The 25126-nt window shown below is 26.8% G+C and overlaps 1 protein-coding gene across 1 annotated transcript in view; it reads left to right on the forward strand.

Annotated features, from left to right (window-relative positions):
• Nucleotides 1–3396: 3396 nt before the first annotated feature.
• LOC132931600 (BTB/POZ domain-containing protein 6-B-like) overlaps nucleotides 3397–25126 on the forward strand; it is a 30494-nt gene continuing 8764 nt past the window's right edge. Inside the window, exon 1 of the mRNA XM_060997476.1 lies at nucleotides 3397–4115. Within this exon, the coding sequence (XP_060853459.1) occupies nucleotides 3416–4115 (700 nt within the window). The 5' untranslated portion in view covers nucleotides 3397–3415. The remainder of the gene's footprint in view (nucleotides 4116–25126) is intronic.

A 25126-nucleotide genomic window follows, 5' to 3' on the forward strand; every position in this document is an offset into this window, starting at 1 on the left:
TGGCTGTATAACTTTGTTACAACTATCTTGAACAAATTCTTAAAGTAAATCGTATCTGATAAATTAAAACAATAACAATATTTTTGTACATATTTTATTACTAAAGTAAATATATAATATTTCAATATTGACATATTGGTTGAAGCACTAAAAGCCTTTTATCGAATGACATCATCTTTATGTGTCAATATTTTCTGCAAACTTAAGGGCTAACCAGTGTATAAAAATATTATTAAGTTTTACTGTTTTAATTTCTTACTTTTGAAACGCAGCCGTGTTTATTTTATGACTAAACTTTAGATATTATCTGCCTCAATTTCTATAACAATACAAATATACGGCTGAAACGAATCTATTTAATCTAAGTTAACAGGTATAGCTTTAATCAAACATTTATTCAAATATTATTATGATTATGTTTTTCCCTGTTAATTAAGTTCTTGATTAACCTCCGTGTTCGTTATTGCTTCAACAATCAACAGAAATAATAATTTGTCTGACAAATTTTGTCACCTATAATTTTCCTTAAAATATGAGTTAGTACTTGATTGGGATAAAATACGTTGATAAGTCTCTATAATAATAAATAGTTTTTAAATAAATACAATTATTAATAAAACCATTATCGATTTAACTAAAGTGAGAAATCAAATGTAAATTTGATTTAATTAACATTTTAATAAAATATAGTATATGTGTATCGTATGATATTTTAATGTTTAGATAAACAGCGTGATGAACCACAAATTTCTGAGTGGTACATTTCACCAATCTTATCTTAACATACTTATTAGCTCTATTGATAAAAAATGATTCGTTTAATATTCGATATTAATTACTCATTAATATTATTTATTTTGTACAAAAGCATTTTTCTCAGACTATAAAATTCAAATTATAAAATAAAATTTAATGTCTATAAATATCGAAAAACTTTATTACTTTTCTAAGTAAAATACAAAAATATACACACTAATAAAAGAATCACCAGATTTACAATACTCGCAAACACTATATTTTGTTATTATACATCATCATAAACATTTTAGAATCGCAATCACAAAATTAAAATGTTTTTTTAAAACAAACTTCTATACTCACTGGACAACCTATATTCAAAACATATGGTTGGATTAAAACATTTGGAACACTTATTCAACGCTAACGCTTTTTTTTTCAAAGCAACCACATGGTCATATCACTTAGTCAAGTCATACTTCTTATTTATAATAATCTATTGATATCTTTGTGATTGTCATTCAATATAATATGCTATTTACCGCTAATTTATTGATGTAGTAGGTATGCTTCCTGTCATAAACCAACTGGCAACCACTAATTACCATTATATATTTAAAATGGTAAAAGTGTTTAAAAGTATTAATTGTTGTAATTGTTATTATTGAACCATCCCTCTATTCTTCATAACACTACACATATTACCATGTACATTTTCTTATTTGTATTTACTAATATTTCATAGCTATAACCATTGATTAAATATTTAATCAATGCTATAACCATTGGGCTATCAGCCCGTACTTTAATAAATATTATACATATTTATTGTAATGTTTTTTTTTATAAAAAATCAGATTCCTTTAAAAGTGTATGCATGTTATTAGGTACGGTCTTACGGAATGACAAAATATTATAAACTTACATAGTTTTGTGAGTCATAACCCATTTATCTAAGACATTGGGAACCCATTAATTTATTCATTCCGTTAGATGCTGTTTTATCACGTTTATGTACAATATAAAGTTATCTTTCTAAAATTCCGTCAATATAATATTACATAGTTCAAAAACCTATGGCCCTGAATTCATTCTCCATAATTTCCTACAATTTCTGTCATCTGCTTTGGAACTAGAATTTGAAATGTGTGACCCATCATCTTCACGACGACAAGGTTTTTGTGATGTTTTCTATTTCCTTGAAATAAGGATTCGTTAATTAAAATTACCTTCCCTCCCATCTCCTATAATTTTTAACCATTTTTCGAATTCTACTATTCTTATAATTCGCATTAATGAACACCTTTTCAATCATTTGAAGACATTGTTCAGTAAATAACATAGTTTGCGTTACTGATAAAATATTAATCCAAAAATATCTGCTCAAGTTTATTTTTTTACTCGTTTAATGATATGTTGGGCCTTTTTTTTTACTTTTAAGATATATAGGTATGATTTCTTTGAATTTACCATTATAGTCACGTTTCATAGATTCTTTTTTTAGCATATTCTCCGAGTTCACCGTTACATATTACTTCTTCGTATCCTATTTTCATACGTCTCATTTGAACCGGAAAAATATCACAGTATTTTAAGAATTCCGCACAAGTATGTTCGTTTAAATAATATTACAATATAATGTACTATAGTTTACTCATTCTATCAAAATTAATTTTCAAAGCAATAAATTAATTTAAAAAATATATTTAATTCACAAAATTGTGTGCATATTACATACTTACAGTAATTACGACGGTATTATTCACAGACTAAAACAAAAATATTTTGTAGGTATGTGAGACATAATGTTAAAATAGGACTAATAAACGTATAGGGCTCATTTTTAAACTGATAATATAAAGAGTAGATAAGATACGCCATACTAAACCAGGATACATTTCCAAATGATTTACCTAGAATATTTAGGGTCATCTGATTTCGTTTTTCAAAAACTGGGTCAACAAAAAAAATGAATGGTATCTAGTATAATGTCTAGACTGTATTAAATGTCAGAACTCGAAAAAAATGTAGGTACGAAAGTGCCTTGAATTATATGATTGCATAAGACGATCTCAATTTTGTTGAGAGGCGAGTTATTTTAAACATTAGTCATATACATAAAAGTTCTAATAAAATACCCATACGAGCTAACAGCGCATTACAGCCTGTTTTTACTATTTACACATAATAAAGCTAAAGGTAGGTAGCAATAACGATGATATTATAATATCAAGACGTATATTATTATCTCAAAACAAAAAACTGGATTTTTTTTTTTCGAAAAACAGCAGGACATATTTTTCTCGGTGCGACCCGAAGAGAGTTCATCTCGGGACATACTCGCAAAATACGGGACGTCCCGAGCCATAAGTACACTGCTATTATTATTATTATTATTATTGGTCGATTGACAGCTCATATACGTACGGGCAAATCGGCAGATGTATTGCTCAAGCGCGCGCTCATAATTATAGCCGCAGCGTTATTGTTACATATTTACATAATATAATGTTCGCCGAAATAGGCGGCGCGGGCGGACCGCCGAGCGGGCGGCGGAGGGGATATCGCAACGACGCCGCCGCCGCCGCCGAGGCGGTCTACCTTGAGAAATCGGTCGGGCCCGGTGAGACGTGGCCGCCGGTGCGATCGTCAGCACCGGTGCCGTTCAATCGCGTCGATGTGGTGCGCGCGGCCGGATGACATGCAGCCGGCTAGGCAACGTTCATCGGGCGTGTTGAAACTGGGCCGGTACATTGTCCGGTGTCTGACGGCCCAGCCGGACATCTGGCTGCTGTTCTTGTACAAGTGCGGTCAGCTGGTGGCGGTCAACCTGCACGAACCGGTTGCGCGGAGCGTGGGCATCCTGGACGAACTGTTCCAGGCGCAACAGGGACTGCCGCCGTCGCCGGAACCGGAACAGCAGCGGGAACGGCGCGACCGAGAACGTTCCGCGCGACCGGTCCCCATAGGGTCTCTGCCGTCGTCACCGCGGTCGACGCACCGGGCGCCGTGCGTCGCGTCGACGTCGTCTGCGTCGCCGTCCGGGTCGGTGTCGCCCGTGTCCGTGTCGTCCGCCGCGTCCGTGGCCTCCGTGACGCCGGACAACGACCAGTACCGCGGCATGGACGAGGACGACACGGACGACGGGTACACCGACTCGGAAGACGAACCGTTCGCCTACATAACCGGCCGCCGGTTCTCCAGCACCCCGTCCACCGGCGGTTCGCGGACCCGTCGCAGCAGTTCCGGCTGCGGTAGCAGTTACAACAGCAGTACCAACAGCCGGCGGAGCAGCGTGGCCGCCGGCCGCCGGCGCAACAGCTGCACCGACATCGCCGAAGTGGTCGACGACACCGAAGTCGGCGGCAGTTGCAGAGGTACGTTCCGGATTGAAATAACGTTAAGCTCACTCGGGGGGGCGGGGGGTGGTCGTTTGCCGGATGCAAGCTGCAGTACGCGCCCTTTTTTCCGTCGGTGCTCTTTGCATTTCGTAGGTTTGTGCTTGGTAAACACGCTCTACTGACGTACTGTAATGTCAAAAATATTTTGTCTTTCTAAATAAAATCCATATAGATATTATAATATAATATTTGTTTCACATTAATATACGAATAGGTACTTAAGTATTAATTCTTCTGAATTATCTGATGAATTTCCAACTGCTAAATCGTTTTTAATTGAAATACATGTTAATAATCGTTTTGCATTAGCTATGTACTTACTTATTTTCATTTTTATCGAAGAAAAAACGATTAAATTCATCATTGAAATAATATAATATTGTTTAAATAATAATCGAGCAACATTCATTAATGCGTTAGCTGATGGTAAATAATTTTGCATAAAAATGATAATACCGAAACGATTATGTTAGTGTTCTCGATTCGGTGGCCGGGTAAATGTAGATTTTGCGAAACGTTTTGGAGCTATCCAGAAGATCCAAAAATTGTAAAATGATCTTAATAAGTATATTACTGTACTGCAGAAATTTCATCATTACTAGAACTGGGAATGTAATGTACTATAATGTCCTATAAAAAAAACTAAAAATTAAAAAAAATGCAACCATATAAAAATAGTGCTCTTTACTTTTTTTTATCTTAAACCATTTTTGAACCTAAAATTACTGTTATTAAATTTAAAAAAAAAACGTTTTGCAAAATTACACAATTTCAAATATTTTACGTAGAATTTTAATAAGAAAAAAATGCATTCTTATTTAATTTTCCGTCGCCACACATGATCTTGATTTTTATGTTGCATGTTTTTTTAGTAAAAATCCGAATATTAAAATAATTAGATACCCTAAAAAATGAATAAAAACAAACTTAAAAACGAATATTGTCAAAAAATCAAACTAAAAACTGCAGATTCTGCTTCAAAAATATATGAAACATCATATATTATAAAACGGGCTTAAAAAAAAAATGCAAAGTGCATCGAAATCTACTTACTAATATTTTATAAAACTTAAGTTGAGAGTCAGATGTCGTTGCTATTCTTCCTATCGAAAACTATACTAAACTATATAGTTTGACGCTTCGCTGCGTTGGCAATATATTATATACGTTTGCACATGGCATTTATTCCTCTCGTCATGTATTATATTATTATATAGTATAATATTATATTATAGCAGTAGTTGTTGTCGATAGAACATCACTGTATAGAAACGAAAAAATGCCACCATATCGTCGACCCTATTATTATATAGTTGGTCCGTTAGTAGTATTATTGTTATGTTATTATTCTCGACGCACACAATATTCGCATAATATAACGCGTGTGTGTGACTATCGATAAACAATAATCGATGGACGAACATTTTCAAAGACGCGAAAACAGACTAGTAGGTCACACGCGATACATTATATTGTATAAAACGCGACAGTTTTATCTGCACATCTATTGTCGTATACTCGTATATAATATTATATGACGAATTTTAAATTAATGTCTGAGTGGTCTGCGCCGTTTAATTGTTTTTGACGCGTAATATAACTGTGCAAGTGTGCAGCTGTAGCGGTAGCGGTAAACGTATTCATATTATATACACGGTCATCGAGTATGATTATTTAATAACAAATTTATTCAAATTTTGAATTTTGAAACTACATTTAAATATACTTAATTGAATGCCATATTTTAAAATTCTTGAGATTTTTTTGTATTACTTATAAGGAGTGTCATGTAGTGATACTAACTCCTATTCTTTAAATGAAAATCCCCCTTTTTACTAAAAATTAATAATTGAATAATTTTTTATCTCTAAAATGTCCCCAATTCAAAATCGAACTAGTAGTTTTTAGTTATTAAAATATCTATACTAAGGATAATAGTCCTTATAAATATGGTTTTACAATAATATAAAATAAATGTAATATTGGACTTAGAATTTATTATATTTGTGCCATTTTTAAAAATTATAAATATTGATAGATTAATATTAATTACTAAAATCGATAGTTCACCTCTGTCGATAGCTCATTCAAATTTTCCAGCACTGTGCCTCACGTACACCTCATTAATACCTAACGTGGGCGCGCAACCTTGTATAATTTTGTTTTAAAAGTATTTTTACGCAATACAAAACTTTATATTATATTAAAATGTATATTATCTCAGAAAATCTATAAACACCCATTAATTTATTCAAAAATTTAAGTATTTTGTTTAATAATAAATAATAACCTATAAAGTATATTATGGTTACGTCATAATAGAAACCGTTTTTGGTGATAATCTAACAAATATTTACATTATAATATTTTGTTAAAGGAATAAAGGATATATATTATATATATTCATTGACAATCATTTTAATGTTAATAAAGCTTATTATTTAGTTTATACTAAGCTCTTGACAAATCTTGATCAAGGAGTACAATAGTATAAAAATAATAATCTTCAAGTGATATTTTGATTAGTGAAAAAAACGATACTTGAATATTGTGTACTAACATATTATTAAAAACATTTTATCAATACAAAAATAATAAAAATAAGCATAACGTTTAAATTGAAACAAACAATAGTATATAACTTGATCTATAAAAAATAAAGATTAAATAAATTTATAAATTAAAATTATTTAAAAGAAAATTATAATTTATAAGTAACTATAAACAATAAATGAAAATTTTACAAAGTACAGCTTTGTAGGTTTTTATTAATATGATATTATTATCACAAAAAGTAGTTGGGAAATAATCGCTGTAATTTTAAGTCATACTACAGTATAATAAATAATAGTATAAGCTTATAATATTAAACAAAGGTTATTAAAATAAATATTTTAATATTGCATACGAAGAAATACCTATATATTCGCAATTTTTATACGAGAAATTATAAAATAAAATGTTTTGTGTGATGTAAAAAAAGAACGCAAGACAGCAGAATTACGTATTTATATAGCTACTACAAAACCCAATTTTGGTGATGTATGATATATTATTATAAATTTGAATGTATAAACCACTATAAACCATTGAATTCGAAAAATGATTCTGATTTGAGCTTAATTTAAAATTTAAAACCACACTTCCTTCAACATTTATCGCAGTTTTCACCTTTTTATGATTTTTCTCATGGTTAAGGAAACTATCGAAAACGTTAAAAATAAGTTATTCAAACGTACCATCTAAATAAATTATTTATTTATAATAAAAGTGCTATATGAAACTTTTTGGAGCTTTAAACAGACCAAAAAGTGTCAATAAATTTTTTTTTAAACTTCCATGTAAAGCATTGCGATTTGGAAAATTTAAAAAAAAAACAATAACTGAATAAATAAATATACCTTATATTTTATACTATATAATATATAATAAGTATAAAATATTTAGCTTTGATAACAATTATTACACATACCATTTATAATCAAATTTAAATCTATAAAATATTTACTACTAAAAATTATATTCATTACCATAGTCAATAAAATAAATTATAAACATATTACGAAATGTAATTTTATTTTAATAGAAATAATTATTATATAAGTGGATACCAAGAATAAATTAGTAATTAGAGTTGTCTAACGGTTGTACTAAATTTTAGACAGGTTAAACGTACATTTTTAACTAAATTCAATAATAAATCATTATAAACGAAAAAATATTTTATGCCAAAACGGGTGAATCAGTATTTATTTCTAAATATAAATTATGCTATATTTATATTATTACGATTATTTTCTTAATTTGATAAGTCGAATAAATTTTTGCAATCATCATCTATAATTTGTAAAGTAAGTCAATACCGTTGGTATCATAAAATAGTTTGAATAAGGAATTATTATACCTATAGGTATTAGGTATTTTATATACTAATTATTACATAATGAATAAAAAATGATAATATACGCATTGGTGAAAAGATGCATATTTTTATAAATTTTATCCTTTTCGAATTACAATAAAATAATTAAATTTTATTCAGTAAAAATCGTTATTTATCGTTTAAATTCTAACTTAATGCTAAAAAATGTTTGCATAGGTATTACCTATGTAATTTTCATATATTTAAATTTCGATAAGAATAACTCGCTAGAACTTTCATTGTATTTTTAAAATGTTAGACTAACAAATATTATTGATATTTATTAGATATTTCAAATGTCTCTAAATAGCGCACAAAATATGTCTAAATAATTTGATAATGTCATTGTGAATAGAAAATTATAATATTCAGAGTTGTACTAATTTGTATAAACTTTCTACATTTAATATTTTTAAATTTATTGAATTTCAATTAATTTGTTTAAAATTTTCGCGTAAATATTTTCGTTTTTCTGCGGTTTTTTTTTATTTATTTTTCACAATTATTTAGAAAATTAGTTAGAATTTCCTAATTTTGGACACCCCAAGGTAACAATTAGATCAAATTTTCACCAGAAATTATGATCAATTTTGTCAATTAAAGAACAAAAAAAAAATAATACCAATATTATTGTAAAACCAATACCATACTCTTCAATTCTTTTAAATTATATAAGTTACTCAAAAATATTAATATTTTTTTTATTAGCTGAATTGCTTGTAAATGTTTGTAAATAAATGTTTACCATAATTTTAATGATATGAAAAATTACTTATAAATTTTTTTCGAATTCAATTAAAAATATGTATTCTTTACTGCTTAGTATAAATACAACCTGGTTACAATTAACCTTCCTACTTCTACATTATTTTTGATCAGTTAATAGATATGTATAGGGTCGATAATTATTTGCAGTAATAACTTAATAATTTTTCACTCCACGCGATCCCTAAATATGTTCTGAAAAAATTATAAATTATAATATTTTGGAAATTTTTCTCATAAATCATAATATAAAAACCATTATTTATTTAAAAAAGTATGTTCACTGAGCGCTTTTAACCAAATAATGAAAAGAATAAAATATAAAAAAGTATATCTAAATATATACTTATAGGTTTTCTTAGTTATACAAATACAATTTATTGTATAATTTATATTTTTATATAATACTCTTTATACGTAAACAAATATATTACTTTTTTATGACATTTTCATGCTTACATCTAATGCTTTCATACTAAGGTAATATGAATAATAATATACATCCTTTGTATCCAACATTAACATATGGTATATTGCTATATCAATATCAACTCGGTTATAAATATTGTCTATACAAGTATTCATTATAATTGTGTTCATTATGAGTTATTACTATCTATATTATGTGTTATAAAATTATTTGTAAATATTTATATTTATATATTAGATATTTTTTTAAATTAAAAAGAACGATCGTTTGATATTACGCTGTAGTATGTCATTATTAATTATTACTTACCTGCTACATTTAGATTTTAAAATGCCGTCTCTGGGTGAGATATTTCAATAATAGCAATCAGTAGTTCAATATTTTTTAAAATATACTGTATATCTTAAACACACGGGTAAGTTTATCATATTAAATTAATTACTCAAATTGAATGATTTATTTTTTTAGCCTGTTTAGTGTCTTTTTTTTTTGTTAAATATCAGTTAACATTGCACTATACGTAATGTGATAATTTGATTATCAATTGCACTTACAAAATTATAACTTTTTAATTATCATACTTAATAATACGAATTATAATAAACATGTTGAAATAATGTAATTGCTGTTAGTAGTACCTTTTATTTAGTACCTAATTAATATTAGGTACAAATACCTACTTAAAATTCGAGTAGATATATACCATAAATACATACGAGTAAGTGACCGATCTCAATTTTCAATAATTTTTAAAAAATCTAAGGTTTTTAAATGACACAAATTTAATACATAAATTGATTAAGATGTTTACCTTGTTAAGTACATATAACAAAACTGGATTATCATTTAGAGTTTTAAATGTCCTTACCCAGCAAAATATTACGTAATTAGGTAATACAATTCATATAGATAATTAGTGAAAATTGCTAAATTTAAAAAATAACCAACGACATTATTTTACATAAATTAGTTATTAGTCATAAACCATTATCACCATCGAAAAATATATCATATTATAATAATAGTATTCGAAATGGTCCTTTCTTTTATACATATAGTAATATATAATATTATATATCTCTGTGAGAAATAATCAACTTATTTACAGAAAAGGTAAAATAATTTTTCTAGAATAAAGAATCCTCTAGAATGTACACAGTTGCTTGTAAATACTATATTATTTGTTAAATTTAAATTTAAAAAAAAATTAAACACCATGTTATAATTTTTATAATTATATATATAAATACTTATTTATAAAACTAAAACTCGATTAACTATACCAAGTAACTAGATCGTATAAACTAGGTTTAGTGTATTGCTTTCTGGTTTAATTATTTTTTTATCACGTCAGCATAAATATACAAAAATGTATTTAGGTAATTACCTACTTATTCTATATTCAAATATCTTAACATTGTTGAAATGCTCGATTCGTTTTCGGAAGATATTCTCGAAAATCTCGATTGTCCAAATTCAAATCATACATTTAGATAGGTACATTTTAATAATTCGGGAATCAGTTGTTTGTAAGAAATGAAAAACTCGTTTAATGAATATAGATTATTCTACATTATAGTTTCACGTGGTTGACCCATTCGTAAATATGGATAGAATATTATATTGTATTATCAATCAAGACGCGTATTTACCAAAAGCAAATAATGGATTGACTCGCTAAGTCAAATATTAAACGTCATTCAAATACTAGAGGTAAAATTTTGCTATGCATTAAATTTAAATCCTGTGAATTATTATTGTCATTATTGACGTTGAAATCATTTTATACACCATAAATAACACATAATAATATAGCCAATATAGGTACTCCTTAAAATTTAGTACAATCGGTTGGTGCAATAGAATAGATGACATATAAATTCAATATACGTAATAGAAATTATTATTACTTACACATTGAGTTATTTATTGATGTGATATTGAAATTATTTGGAAATAAGTTTGAAAATAAGATCCAACATTTTTGCATTCGTATATAACAATCATCGGTATATGATCACAGAATTGTCATCAATACGAGTAGTATTACTTTCGTTCAATATAATATCATGAAATAAAGTTATTATTTTTATGCATACTATTATAGTATTTTGTGTAATTATTATTATAAACTCGGTTATTTATGAACTTTATATTTTATGATTTGTTTGAATAAAACCACTGAAAATTATACACAGATCATTATATATTGCTTTAACACTAAGGTGTATTACAGTAAATATACAAACACTGACCCACTTGGACATATTTACAGGTTATTCTCCAATCGCTAAGTATAATAATATTCAGTTCATTGTCACCGGGGACACCACTATCACATATTTTGAGTAAACATCATTAAAGCAACCTTACAGTCAACTAAACATCTCTATCGCCTAAACTACGTAACTATAAACAAAGATAATATTATAATGACAAAAATAAAAACAGGACTTCGACAAATTTAAATACTGACTTTTGAAGAACAATTAATTCAACTTTGAATTTTTCAAACTTATTTAAATAAGTTTGGTTTTTAATAAATAAGTAGCAATTAAAAAAAAATCTCATTATTTATTATCAAATGCTAACTAAAGTATCTTTTATGTAAATCCTAGTGTTGATAAATTTTCTTCTTCGCACAGGGTTCTAATATTATGTATAAAATATACATGTATGTATTTTTATGATATTATGACTATTATTGCAGACTATTTGGACTTGGGCCTTGGTGGCATAGGGTATTCAAATATGATTTCATCAAATATAAATATAAATAGGTTACTTCTTACCAAACTTATACTTGTTGGTCAATTACTCAATTAAGTATTACATTTAAAATTTTAGCTTTAATATTATAGAAGTAAATAATAGTTGAAAGGTAACTTTTAACTTTAAATGAATTTCAATTAGTTAAAATAAATAGTTTCTTTTTTCAGTCTTGAACAACTACAACTTCGCAAATAAAACCACTCACTAGTGATGAATCGTAAAACGTCTAAACACTCTAAACTATTTTACTATAAACATTTAAAAGTATATATAGATATAGAATACACATAAATATTATTATATAAATACACAATATTTGTAACTATCATAATGTAATTTATTTTCTTCTAATATCCTATCCATAATACATATTATTCAGCAAAACACAAATTATAAATAAATATAGAAAACCATTTAATACGTATTATAATTAATTAGCGTAATTTTTAAAAATGTATCTACGTTTAAATATTTTAATTATGTAAAATATAGGCATTTAATGTTTAAACTGTCATTTTTTATTATAGTTCATTCAATAAAGTAGTTATTTCCAAATAAATATGTGATTTATAGTTATAAGAAATTTAACAAAATAAAACTATACAACAAATTATTGTGTTGTAGATGCTGAGATGATGAAAAAGATATGAATTTAAAATTTCATAAAATAAATTACATATTACACAACGAGCGACATGCATATATCTACCTTGAACCATAATAAATAATAACTAAATTTACTAAATTTAGTCTTATAATCTTTTACGAAGGAATTAAAATTGTTTAAGCAGAGTTAAATTATAAAACTGAAACTTAGAAAATTATATATCTATAAAAATATTTATATTATTCATCCAAGTTTTAGATCTGTAAATGAGAGATTTTAATCATTATATAAGTTGAATTGTTTTATCAAATATATTTTGATTTTATTAAATTCATTTTTAGACTTACCTATAATGATATTCTTATTTATTTTTTTAGGGTTTCTTTTTATGGATACTTTTTTGTTATAACAATAGGTTAGTCTAGTGCAACATTGTCTAGGAACCTCTTAAGTTGTACAAAAAATCTAAACATTTTTTTAAAATAAAGTCTTTAAGTATATTTAAAAGTTCTAAAAATTAGATTTTGTATAACAGCATTATTGAAGAAGAAAAGACAGGTTGAACATGCTTAGTGAATTACATTGTAAATTGTTAATGGAGTCTAAGCAATATCTAGGGGAAACCTATACAAACTAACTGAAAATATTAAGCAAGAGCATGTCATGTTAACCTTTAAAATGCAACAGATCAAAATTTTTTCAAAGATTCTTTCGAGTACAGTGATAGTATAGTATAGTATATGTATTATATAAAGTAATAAATACTTAACGCAACTATAATTATATATTTGGCCGAAATGTCAAATGAGAGTTAGTGTTCACTGTTTACTGTTCAGCCATATTCAGCTGGTTGTTTTTTTTTTTTTATTATATAATGATTGTTATTTGAAAATTAAATGTCTATATTATATTATTATATTTCAAGTTGGCTAATTAAAACAAATTCGTGGTTATTATATCTAATTTTTAAAATTTTTAAATATTATAGTTTATAATATGATAATTAATAATTATAGTATTTTAACATACTAGTAAACACACATTGTTTTGAACAATCAAATCCGTTTTTTAGTACAACGTTTTGCCCGTTTTACACTGATCTGAAACCCGAAACCTGAATACACTTTATTAGAATAAAGGTAGCCGGTAAGTGCCTACCTAGTTATTAAATCAATTATTACTGTGACAACTATCGTGAACTCTCAAAATGAGAGCAAAAGTAGGTGTTGCCGCTATTATCATTGGTATACGAAGGCCATACAATGGATTCAACATTTTCATCAATTCATTCGATAAATCTTGTCTGTTCAATTTTATAGCATAAATTTTAATTAGTTAACATATATGCAATACGGTATACGAGTTATACAAATAAATAACATACTTCATTCAACTTATTTATTTCATAATAACTCGTCGTAGTTTGTATACAATATATCATATTCATTCATTGCTATTAGATTATTTTTGTTTGTTATTTGTTTAAATTCGTATTATATTATCATGGATAACTATAGGTAAAAACATTTAAAAAATTAAATCAATAAAAATAATGAACATTTTTCAAAATTAAAGTATAAATATATATTATCTATCGTATACGACTATAATATACATATTATTTAAACATATAGAATCATATATGAATCAATGTATGTATTCAAAAAGCACATTATATTATACAAATCGTATGACAAAATATAAATACGAACATACCTAAGTATCAAACAAATAATGACTATGACTTAAGAAGACACCGTGCATGTGCGATGCAAATATAAGTGCAACATTTGTGTTATACGCTTTAAATTTAAAATAAATTGACTGTAATAACTTTTAAAGGTAAGAATATTATCCAGGAAATCTCATAGACTTTGATATATAATTATATTTTAAAGCGAATTATGATTTACTTTTTAAAAATAAAATATCAATGTTTCTATGAAATCCTATGAGGTGTTCTAGATAATATTCTAAACTTTAAGTCAGATAATAGGTCAATTCACTGAAGCTGAAGTGTATAAAAGCCAATAACTCAATATTGATTCAGGTAAACTTAAATTGTCTAAGCCATACGTGTGTGCAAGACAGAGATACCACATGTGGATTTGGCATCCACCTAAATACTTAATACGAGTATAACATTTCACTAAAAAAATCCACTCGTCGTCATTAGGTTAGGTACCTTGCAAGGACAGACTATAATAAAAATGGACGACAAGTGTGTTGGTCAATAACTGACCGGTGACCGGTGATGAAAACATGAGTTTAATTTATTCACTTAAAAACGTTCAAGAGCCTCATCTGGTATTATACATGCCTCTATGTTGTCCACTGTCTATGAATTCGATGATTTCGATCTTATTTTTTTTCTGTAGCATTTATTTTTGATTAACTTTGCGATACGACGTATAACATATAAGTACAGCAGACAACGATATACTTATTAATTATTATAATATCATAAGCTCATATTTTCACACATTCAGCGCACATCAACGCTTCAATATAGAGTACATCATAATAACTGATATGACTGTGAAACATGAATAAATTCACTAAGAATCGTTAGAAAATTTCGCAATTTCGTCAAACAACAAATGTATATTTATTAACTTCTATACTGAGCTGAAATCGCGGAGACTTCAGCCTCTCGCACTTCTCACAAAATATATTTTCGCGTTCCTGTTGGTTATCATCATATATTATAGTACATTATATTATTGCAATATTAAATATACCCACAGACCGCGTAAAATACGCGTAGACGTGCAGAACTGACAGCGCAGAGTCGCGGTTATCGGAGAAAAACGCTGGCCGATCGCCGTTAACCATACGCTTGTCTAATCGATGCCGTAATTAGGTTATACCGTTTATCCGTACACGATACCTACCATAATATTATATACCAAACCTGTTCCTACGTTTTCGTGGTCGAATCGGCCAACGCGCGCGCGCATTATACCGTTTTGCAGAGGATAACTCCTTTCTTTCGGAACAAATGTCTAAAAAAAAATAAAATAAATAATATATTGTAGCTACATTACAAGTATATATATATATATATACAGAAATAAATGTGAAGCAATCATTTTATAGGTAATATTATACCAACGTATAATGTATTATGTGTACAATACATTACTTATATATAATATATATATACACATATACACACATCGTATACCCAAATCGAATGCTGCAATTGCAAACATTACGCAATTTACATACTCGTACCTAGTACTTACCCACTCATTGTCGATAAGTAGTAGCAATGCGCGTTCACAAACATCAACCTGGGATTTATGTCTCTATCATAATAATATAACTATAAGCAAAAACAAAAAATATTTTTAAAAAATTTAGGTGACGTATAAATAATATAATTTCTGGGATGCTGACACGTCATCTGTTTTAAATGCACAATGATAATTATTATGTTATAATATTATGCCGTGTACAAAGAAAATTACAATGCGTACGCCAATAATACATTTTGTAATATTAATATAGCCCATAGTGTTGTTTTTTTTTCTATCATTGGTTACGCCCCATTTTAGAATTTAGATTTCCCATATAATTTATCACAGTTATCGAAGGTTGTATAATATGTACTATGTAGACAGATGCAGTTCTGATTATGAATTAAACTGTTTATGGTAAATTTTAATAATTCTCTCGGGCGAACAAAATCATCAAATGTATTTAAATTTATATCATTAAACATAATTATATATTTGAATATACCAAACAAATATCTTTAATTCATAATACTATAGGTACCTATATGTGAAAAATAAATTAGATTACTTGATTTTAAAGTTATATTAAAATATAAAAATCATACGTCTAAAATACTTACAATTAGGTATAATGTAAATATATTTTTATTGGTATGATGCCCTATAATAAATTAACTTCAGGCTTTAATTATTTGTAATAAAAACTAATTTTTAATTTGGCATCTCATCAAATTTATTCAATTATAATTCCTTTCTTAATGATAATTTATTTGGAGTTTACAAGAGAGTAGTTTTCGGAGAGAATACGAGTAATGAACATCGAATATTACTTTAAGTTTAAAGCTTATAATATTATTTGGTGTTTCGATACTGAATGATGAAATTATTAATGTAGGTTATTGCTTATATTTACACAATATTACGGACAAATCTATAATATTACAAAGTATCATAACCATAGGTCCATACTGAACATACTATAACCGGTAATGTATGCATTTACAAATAATATAGTAATGTAATAACTTAAATGTTAATAGAAAACAATTATTATTTGCAATCAATTTATGAAAATATAGTCGAAACTCTATACTTATCCTAATTCCAAAATGTTAACATCATTAGTAATTGGTTTACTGTTATTGTTTGCAAATAACAAGTACTAAATTATTCGTTAAAATTAAGTTAGAAATGTAGTCAATAAATTCGTATTATAATTATCTAATTGTACGTGTACCACGATGGCGCGATCCACGACGTTATTAATTTATTATAATTTATATCTCATATGTAATTCATTACCTAAGCAAATGCTTCACATGGTGCATTTATTGTGGTGATTTCTTAATATAAACTCATTGAGGATAAATAAATTATAGTTGAAGCCTTAATATAGTAAATTATATAAATAAAAAATATAACTTTCATTGACTATTTACAATAATATATATATATAATATTATATATTATATTTTATCTGCTATTACTGTTAAGTTATATTGCTATGGCAACATTACAGCATAGTATTAATATACTACACTCCTACTTCAGCCACAGAACACATTATAATATATATATATATATAAATTCTCAACACTCGTGATTTCTTTTCAGCTCGACAGCGGTGATTGAAAGTCGATATAGATATTTGAGTATGGTACATAAAAAAATATGAACAAATATTATTTCCAACAACGCGTATTTCGTATGATATAGTTATACTACGTGAATATATACCAAGGTGTGTGAAATTCTCGGATAAATAAACACAATATGAAAGCTGTAGGTCGATGTTTATTTACGCGCTGGCAGATAGGACATTTTCGTGGGGCTCAATGTATAAGAGGAGGTGAGTATACCCGCCGTTGACAGTAAGGGAAAATAAAAATATTATGACGTATTAAATATTTGGAAGAAAATGAAACGGGTCCAAATTTTCGATTAATAAAAATGATTTATACAAAATGTATTATGTCAATGTGCTATGTACTGTATATGGCCCATATCAAAACGATTCATATTGAAATTTTACTATAAATATATGATATATGGTACCTATAATATGCTTGTGTGCGTGAAAGTCGGGGTATGCTATTTAATCTTGGACAGCGCTTGTGGATTGGTAAATCAAGACCTGACGCATCACGATGTGATTATTTCAATAAATCGCAACCCTGTCGTTTATCAGTCGGTCAAAAATATAAATCGTCGTGATTGGCACCTATCGCTGTTGTGCGATTTATTGAATCGGAACGGAACACATTCCGCAATCACCATACGGCTATAGTTTGATATGCGTCATAATCGACTAAAAATTGTCTTCCGCTCATTGTGTTCCGATCCGATACGCTTCCTCCAAAATGCTCGACGCAAACTATATCCTCATAATTGTATAATAACAATACGCTATAATCGACTTATTTCGCAAACAATCGATTTAACTCGAAATATCGGCGCTTTGTCGAGAAAATACGGCGTGATAAAATAATTGTCTCACAAACCAAGAAACTGATAAAAAATAATAATACCTAATAACAATAATAGTACTATTGCATTGAAGTATGTTACATAATACGAACCGCTTAGGTAAGTTGTTCAAATTAAATAATTGTATAATATGATAAAACGTTTGGAAAAATGAATAAAATTGTCCAACTGTATACTCACTCAATGATTATAGTTATACTATAAATTATAATATTACCTGCTTACTATAAAATAAACGCAACACTGTATAATAAGTAATAATAAATCGAAGAAAAATTACATTCTGACCATTTATAAATATTTAATAAACATAATACTAGACTAATAAATCGCAGTAATTAGGTCACAGTAAAATAAAAATATATAATATTATATACGTTTATTATTAGTAGTTGTACTTGTACTCGTATGACGTTAACCAACATTTTCTGCAAGTATGTACAAATACGATCTAGTACGAAATTAGTAATTACGAATTACGGTGTACTCGGTTTGTTTCCTATGGTTAAAGCAGTAAACCAAAATTTCTGAATTTAAAGATCAAATTGAATAAATTTAAATCGAATAAAATGAACTAAAAATTACGCTTGGAAAAAATATTGGTTTTAGAGAAAAAAAATGCCTTTAAAAAATGTTCACGTAAAATCATTTCCAGAATCCCGAAAAATGTGTACATTGTCAAGTCAACCCATGAGCGATATACCCGATGTATAATTTATTACAACATTGTATCATCTATAGCTGTTGACGTGCGTGTTTGTCTTCGATGACTGTTTATATACGAATATACGTGACGTGAAATTATATACTATTAGGTATATAAGATAAACATTGTGAAGATCGAATTCTTTATCTGTGGTACCTTATGATAATATATATTATATTGTATTATTATTATTATTATTACAATTGCATGGTTTCATTGTTAAATCGTGGTAAAACGAACGTACCAGCAAATAATTATATTGACTAGTACCTACGCAATAAATCATAGCACATTCGTTTGTCCATAGGCCTTTTGATAATATTAAAATTAATTTTTCTTTTCAATTATGATCCGTGGTCCTAATGGTCCGAACGTACACATTTTATGTGCATAAATTTCATACTCTATTCGGATAAATAATTAAATAAAATTAGGTACCTACCTACGCATTGCTTAATTTTCTTTATTTTAATGCAAATTTCAAGAGAAGTGGTTTATATTCAGAACATTTAAATAACTGACATAAACCATAGTCGTTTAACCAAAGATAAGTATAATACAACTATGATAAAAAAAAATTATGAAGTATAATAAAATCAATCATAATATAATACGTATATAGGTATAATATTATATGTGTATAAATTTTATTTTATAATTTTTGACTTTCTAATAAAAAGTTTATACGACTTCTATATCAATAGTCAATAATAATAGTCAATAGTGATTGACTAAACCACTGCATTATATTTTCATCTCCTTTATCGTTTGTATTGAACTTCACCCTCAAAATTCGACCAAAGATTTAAATAAATAAAAAAATGCATTCAAAATAAATTTAATTTAAAAATTTTAATATTTAAACTTAGCAGGCTAGAAAATTGATATAGATATACGAGTAGTAATTGTATTGAAAATGACTCATCTTCTACGTATATTAGTACTTAATGTGCTATATTATAATTTATAGTTTATAATTTATATTTTATAGTTGAAATATTGCTATAAATAATGTTTAATGGTATATAATTACCAAAGGTAAGTGGTAACACTTACTCATAAATTACTATAAAAATTATAATTATAAATAAGTAGTACTGGTAATAGGTATATATATATATAATAAATTAATTGACCTTCTGTGAATCAATTGCGAATAAACGTTGAGCCTATAAAAAGAAATGGTAAAAATACTAATTATAAATACTTATAATACATAATACAGAAAACTTCATATTATTAATAAATTTTAGCATTTTTAAAAGTAAACACGACATATGTAAGTAGTGGTGAAAATACTTTTCTCTCTGTCTTTCTGTTTAGTTCTGTAGTTGTAACTTATATAAAATGTGTTTAAGTATGAAAGGTGTCAAATTTAATTATTTTACATAATATATACATAATACATAGAATAATATTCATATTGTATCTAATATTTATAAATTATTACTTCTAACTCCTCATAATTTAAAAATGTCTAACATATAATAATTTACTTGATTATCACCCACCAAGAAAAAATATAATATATAGTGCCCACCTACGTGTTATTTCGCATAATCACAGCATCAAATTAACAATATAATAATGTAATTTTTGACCTACAAGGACCTTAATGACATTTCATAGTTCCCGTCCAGCACCTAAATGTCAAAACCAACCACCTTCGCACTTAACGTAACAATAGTTTTATTATATTATATTTTACTTAAGTTTAGAAAATACTTGCATTGTCACATTACCATTTGTTTTTTTCAATATACATATTTTTAACTTTTCTTTAAGTTCAAATATATCAATAAAAAAAAAAATGATGTTTTGATTTTTGAGCTACAGTAAGAAATGCTTATGAAAAACCTTGTATTCAATTTTCAAGATATAAATAATAGTAAATATTACCAAAAATGTACAACATTTAAAAACATTCACAACAATTTTATAGTGCCCATTTGTATGTACATTTGAGTAAAAAATCTAGCGCTGTATTGAAGAGTGCCATCTATGTATTAAGTTTGGACATCACATAACAGTTTAAATTTTTTTCACATGAAAAAATTAAAACATTTTTGGATCATCGTTGAATGATAAAAACGATTCACCTTGCATTGTCAAAATGTTCATTTCTCGTAATGAATCGTGTACAGATTGTATAGAAGTTGGATTAGCCAGAAGAATTTTTCGTCAGCTTTATTTTTTTTACACGGTACACGATCTACGTATTTAACGGAAATTGTAGTACATAAGCTTTGTCCAATTTCCCGTAAAATAATTTTTTTGAGCCTCATATTTACATCTTCTACCACATTACGCTAACAGGATGAATTGATAATCTTTTTGTCAATTAGGCGTCTATCGATAGCATTATTGTCTGCTGTAAGATTCCCTTCAAGTTTAACTAGTGCGTCATAATTATTTTTTGTAAACATTTTAGTAGCGCATTTTTTATTGTAACACCTCCATCGAGTAAAGCCATTTTTTAGATGTATTTCATATACGCATATATAATTTTAAAAGTTTTGTATATTATTATTAGCATAATATGTCCACAATTAATTGTTATCACTTCAATATTCCCCGACATTTTCGTGTACGTTGTCGCAGATCGCGGCTTCGACTGACAGGTTCAGACTGACAGCTAACAATAACCTATCAATTATCTACGGATAACGCCGCGATAAAATAATAATAATAATAACTTATTAATAATCATAACTCCCTAAGTTAAGTTGCATAAGCTTATAAGGTTGAACAAACCTGTATAATTACTAATTATAATATCTTATGTAATTTATGTTTGATTTTTCGATAAAAAAAATAATAATAACGCAGGATATAACTGATATAAGGGGTTCTCCTAAAACCAATTTTAAATAGTAAGTTTCATCGTGCAAAAAACAATAACTATTATACTCTGCCGTCGTAAGCAAAAACGCCGTAAGTCCCCAGAGAAATAAAAATGAGGTAAAAACAAATAAATAATTGTAAAGTTAGGTTTGTGTAGATGAATATGCCGTATGCCCGTATGTCTGAAATATTACTCCAAAAGTATAATATAAGCAATAATCAAGTAACTAAAACGCCGTAAATCGTAGAAAAAATCGTGAGTACTAGGTAATAACGCCGCAAATACATAATACTAAGCACTAATGTCGTAAGTATTGTTGAAGATACGGCATTTTATCTTAGTACATAGTACAAATTATAATTGACGGCATTTGGCTTGCAAATAACAGTTTTGTTTTGTGAATTCTTTAAAAATAATTATGTACCAATAAATATAAAAATCAAAATGTATAATTAATCATAATTATAATTATAATTTTTAATTATTAATACCTACAATAATTGAGAAATTATTAATTACTGCATTTTTGCTTAGGAAGAAAGTATCAACATTTTTCTACCAATACTAAGGTGCAACGTGAAAAGTAAAATATCTTATTGAAAATTAATTTAATCATATTTATTTCAATTACACAGAAAAACATATATCATATTTATATAATTATAATGTACAAAATATTATGAATTAAAAAAATGCAAAATACAAAAACACGTTTTACTCAAACCCGTTCTACGGTGACTTATGGCGTTTTTGCTTACGACCTTACCTAAATATAAGTATACTCAAATACTCAATTATATTTTGTACAGTTGTTTATATGATGGACAATGGACATCACTATAGTCTACATAAATATTATTCACCTCAATTAAACATTATTATATAATATTATATGTCATCAGTTTTATAAAAATTTGACATATAATAATCTAAAGAGAAACATTTTTGTAACTTTTCAAACATTTAAACATATTTATAGTCATTAAACATTTACAAAATTAATTAACTTTATAAGTTTCAGTTTATAATTTCAACTGTAAGTGATTTAATTTGCCAAAGACAATTACCCAAATTTCCTAACAGTGTACGGTGTACCTATTATATCATTATTTTATTTATTTTTAAAGCAGATATATTATTATTATTAATATTTTTTTTTTTTTTTTAATGAATCCTTTTAAATGTAAATACCTAATAATTTTATATATTATATTATATACCATAACATTCTACATTCTCTGTCGTTATGAATATTTTAATTCAGAAATCAATCATAAAAACAAATAAATTAATATATGAATACCTATACATAATATTACAATTAATATTTGTATTTCTTTGCGTTTGTTTAATTTTTATATCACAATAAATTATGAAATATATGTAAAAGATTATATCACAACTTATACGATTAAAAAAGTACATATACTCTATCGAAAATGTATCACCAAACTGAAGTCTATCGTTTTTATTCTAAAAATCAATTTGTTACATTACACTGTAACATAATACCTACCATAATATACCAGTATAGTATATGTAGAATTGTAGACACGTGACAAGTGATGATGTGGTGCCCTCTCAGTGATAAAATATGAGGGTCATATATTCCATCGATTTATTGTATTATAAGTCATAACAACTTAACATATTTGAACCTAATACTTACATAAAATGAAAAATGTTTGATTTTTACATTTATTAAATAAACAATATGGATTAAATTCAAGACTTAAAATTAATATAGTTTTATTTAACCATAATTCAAAGTTCAAACATATTACAGGTATTCAATTTTCTTTTCTTCTAATTCTACTTATATACCTAAATAATATTCTGCATTTTAATAGCTTTAAGTGACAATTTTTAACTAATAATTCATAATATTATAGATAAATATAAAACTATATTGTAATAAATATATAAATCCTCGTATCTTGTTGCATCAACTTAAAACAAAATACCTATAAATATTACTTAATTTATAAAATTTAAAAAACAATTCTATAATAATTTGTATTTATTGAAAGTTATATGATTAGAAATCATTACCTAAAACCAATAGCCAATAGTTTCTTTCAAATAAATTTCACCTACCTATTTAAAATTTTGACAACGTTACATTTTTAGCTATTTATAATACAAAATAATGTTTGAAATTAATTTCTTATAAGGAAATGAAACGTTTTACATTAACCTACAAACATAAATATTTATAAAAAAAAATATTAAGATTGGTTAAACCGCTTTAAATAAAATAAAATAAATAAATTAAATATGTTTTTAATGAAATACACACCAAGCCGTTACTAGATATCAATAATATACATAACTATACGAATTACGAACAGCATATCAACTAAGACAATTACTATCTGTAAGATATTTATTTAAATTAATTAATCATGGAATATATAATTATGCATTCAAATGGCGTAGTTGTTTGCCACAAGCATAACACTATACAATAAACATTTGCTTTCTTATTTACTTTTTTTGAAAAGTGATACATTGTTCTTTTTCCGCCTCCCTAAATTAATCGAGTTATTTAATCATATTAACACTTAAAAGTATAACATTTTCCTATTCAATATAGGTACCCATATAGGTACTAAAATATCTTCATCACCGTTCATAAAACTATTCATAACTATCATTTAAATAAACGAATACATAATGTATATATATGTAGTTTAAATTCATAATGACGAATTCTGAAACATTGACAGGCAGTAAATCATACGACTATAAAACACGTTTAAATACTCGATACATTGGACGTGTTAAATATCAAAGAGTTATGACTGAAAGCTAAAAACAAATAACTAATAAAGCGCATTAGAACTATACCTATATAATATACCATGCAATATACTATACTACAATAATATTCGCTATTGAACGTGAATTTTATCTTCATGTTTTTTTTAGAAAAATCACGTGGCACTAAATTGTATGTTTTGAAAAGATTATTATAGTTCCAAAATAAAATTTTTCTTTAAAAAATACATATCAGGCATATTACGAAATTATTGAATAACTACCCTATACAAATATGGTATATACTTGGATGTAATCGGGTTCAATGTATTTCAAATGTACTATATTAGATTAAAATCAGCTGAGATTATTAAAACTAAATGTATCTATTAATATATTTATTATAGATTTTTGTCTACATCATGCTTGCTTATACTATATTATTATTTAT

The sequence above is a fragment of the Rhopalosiphum padi genome, chromosome 1 (assembly GCF_020882245.1).
Source record: "Rhopalosiphum padi isolate XX-2018 chromosome 1, ASM2088224v1, whole genome shotgun sequence".
NCBI lineage: Eukaryota > Metazoa > Arthropoda > Insecta > Hemiptera > Aphididae > Rhopalosiphum > Rhopalosiphum padi.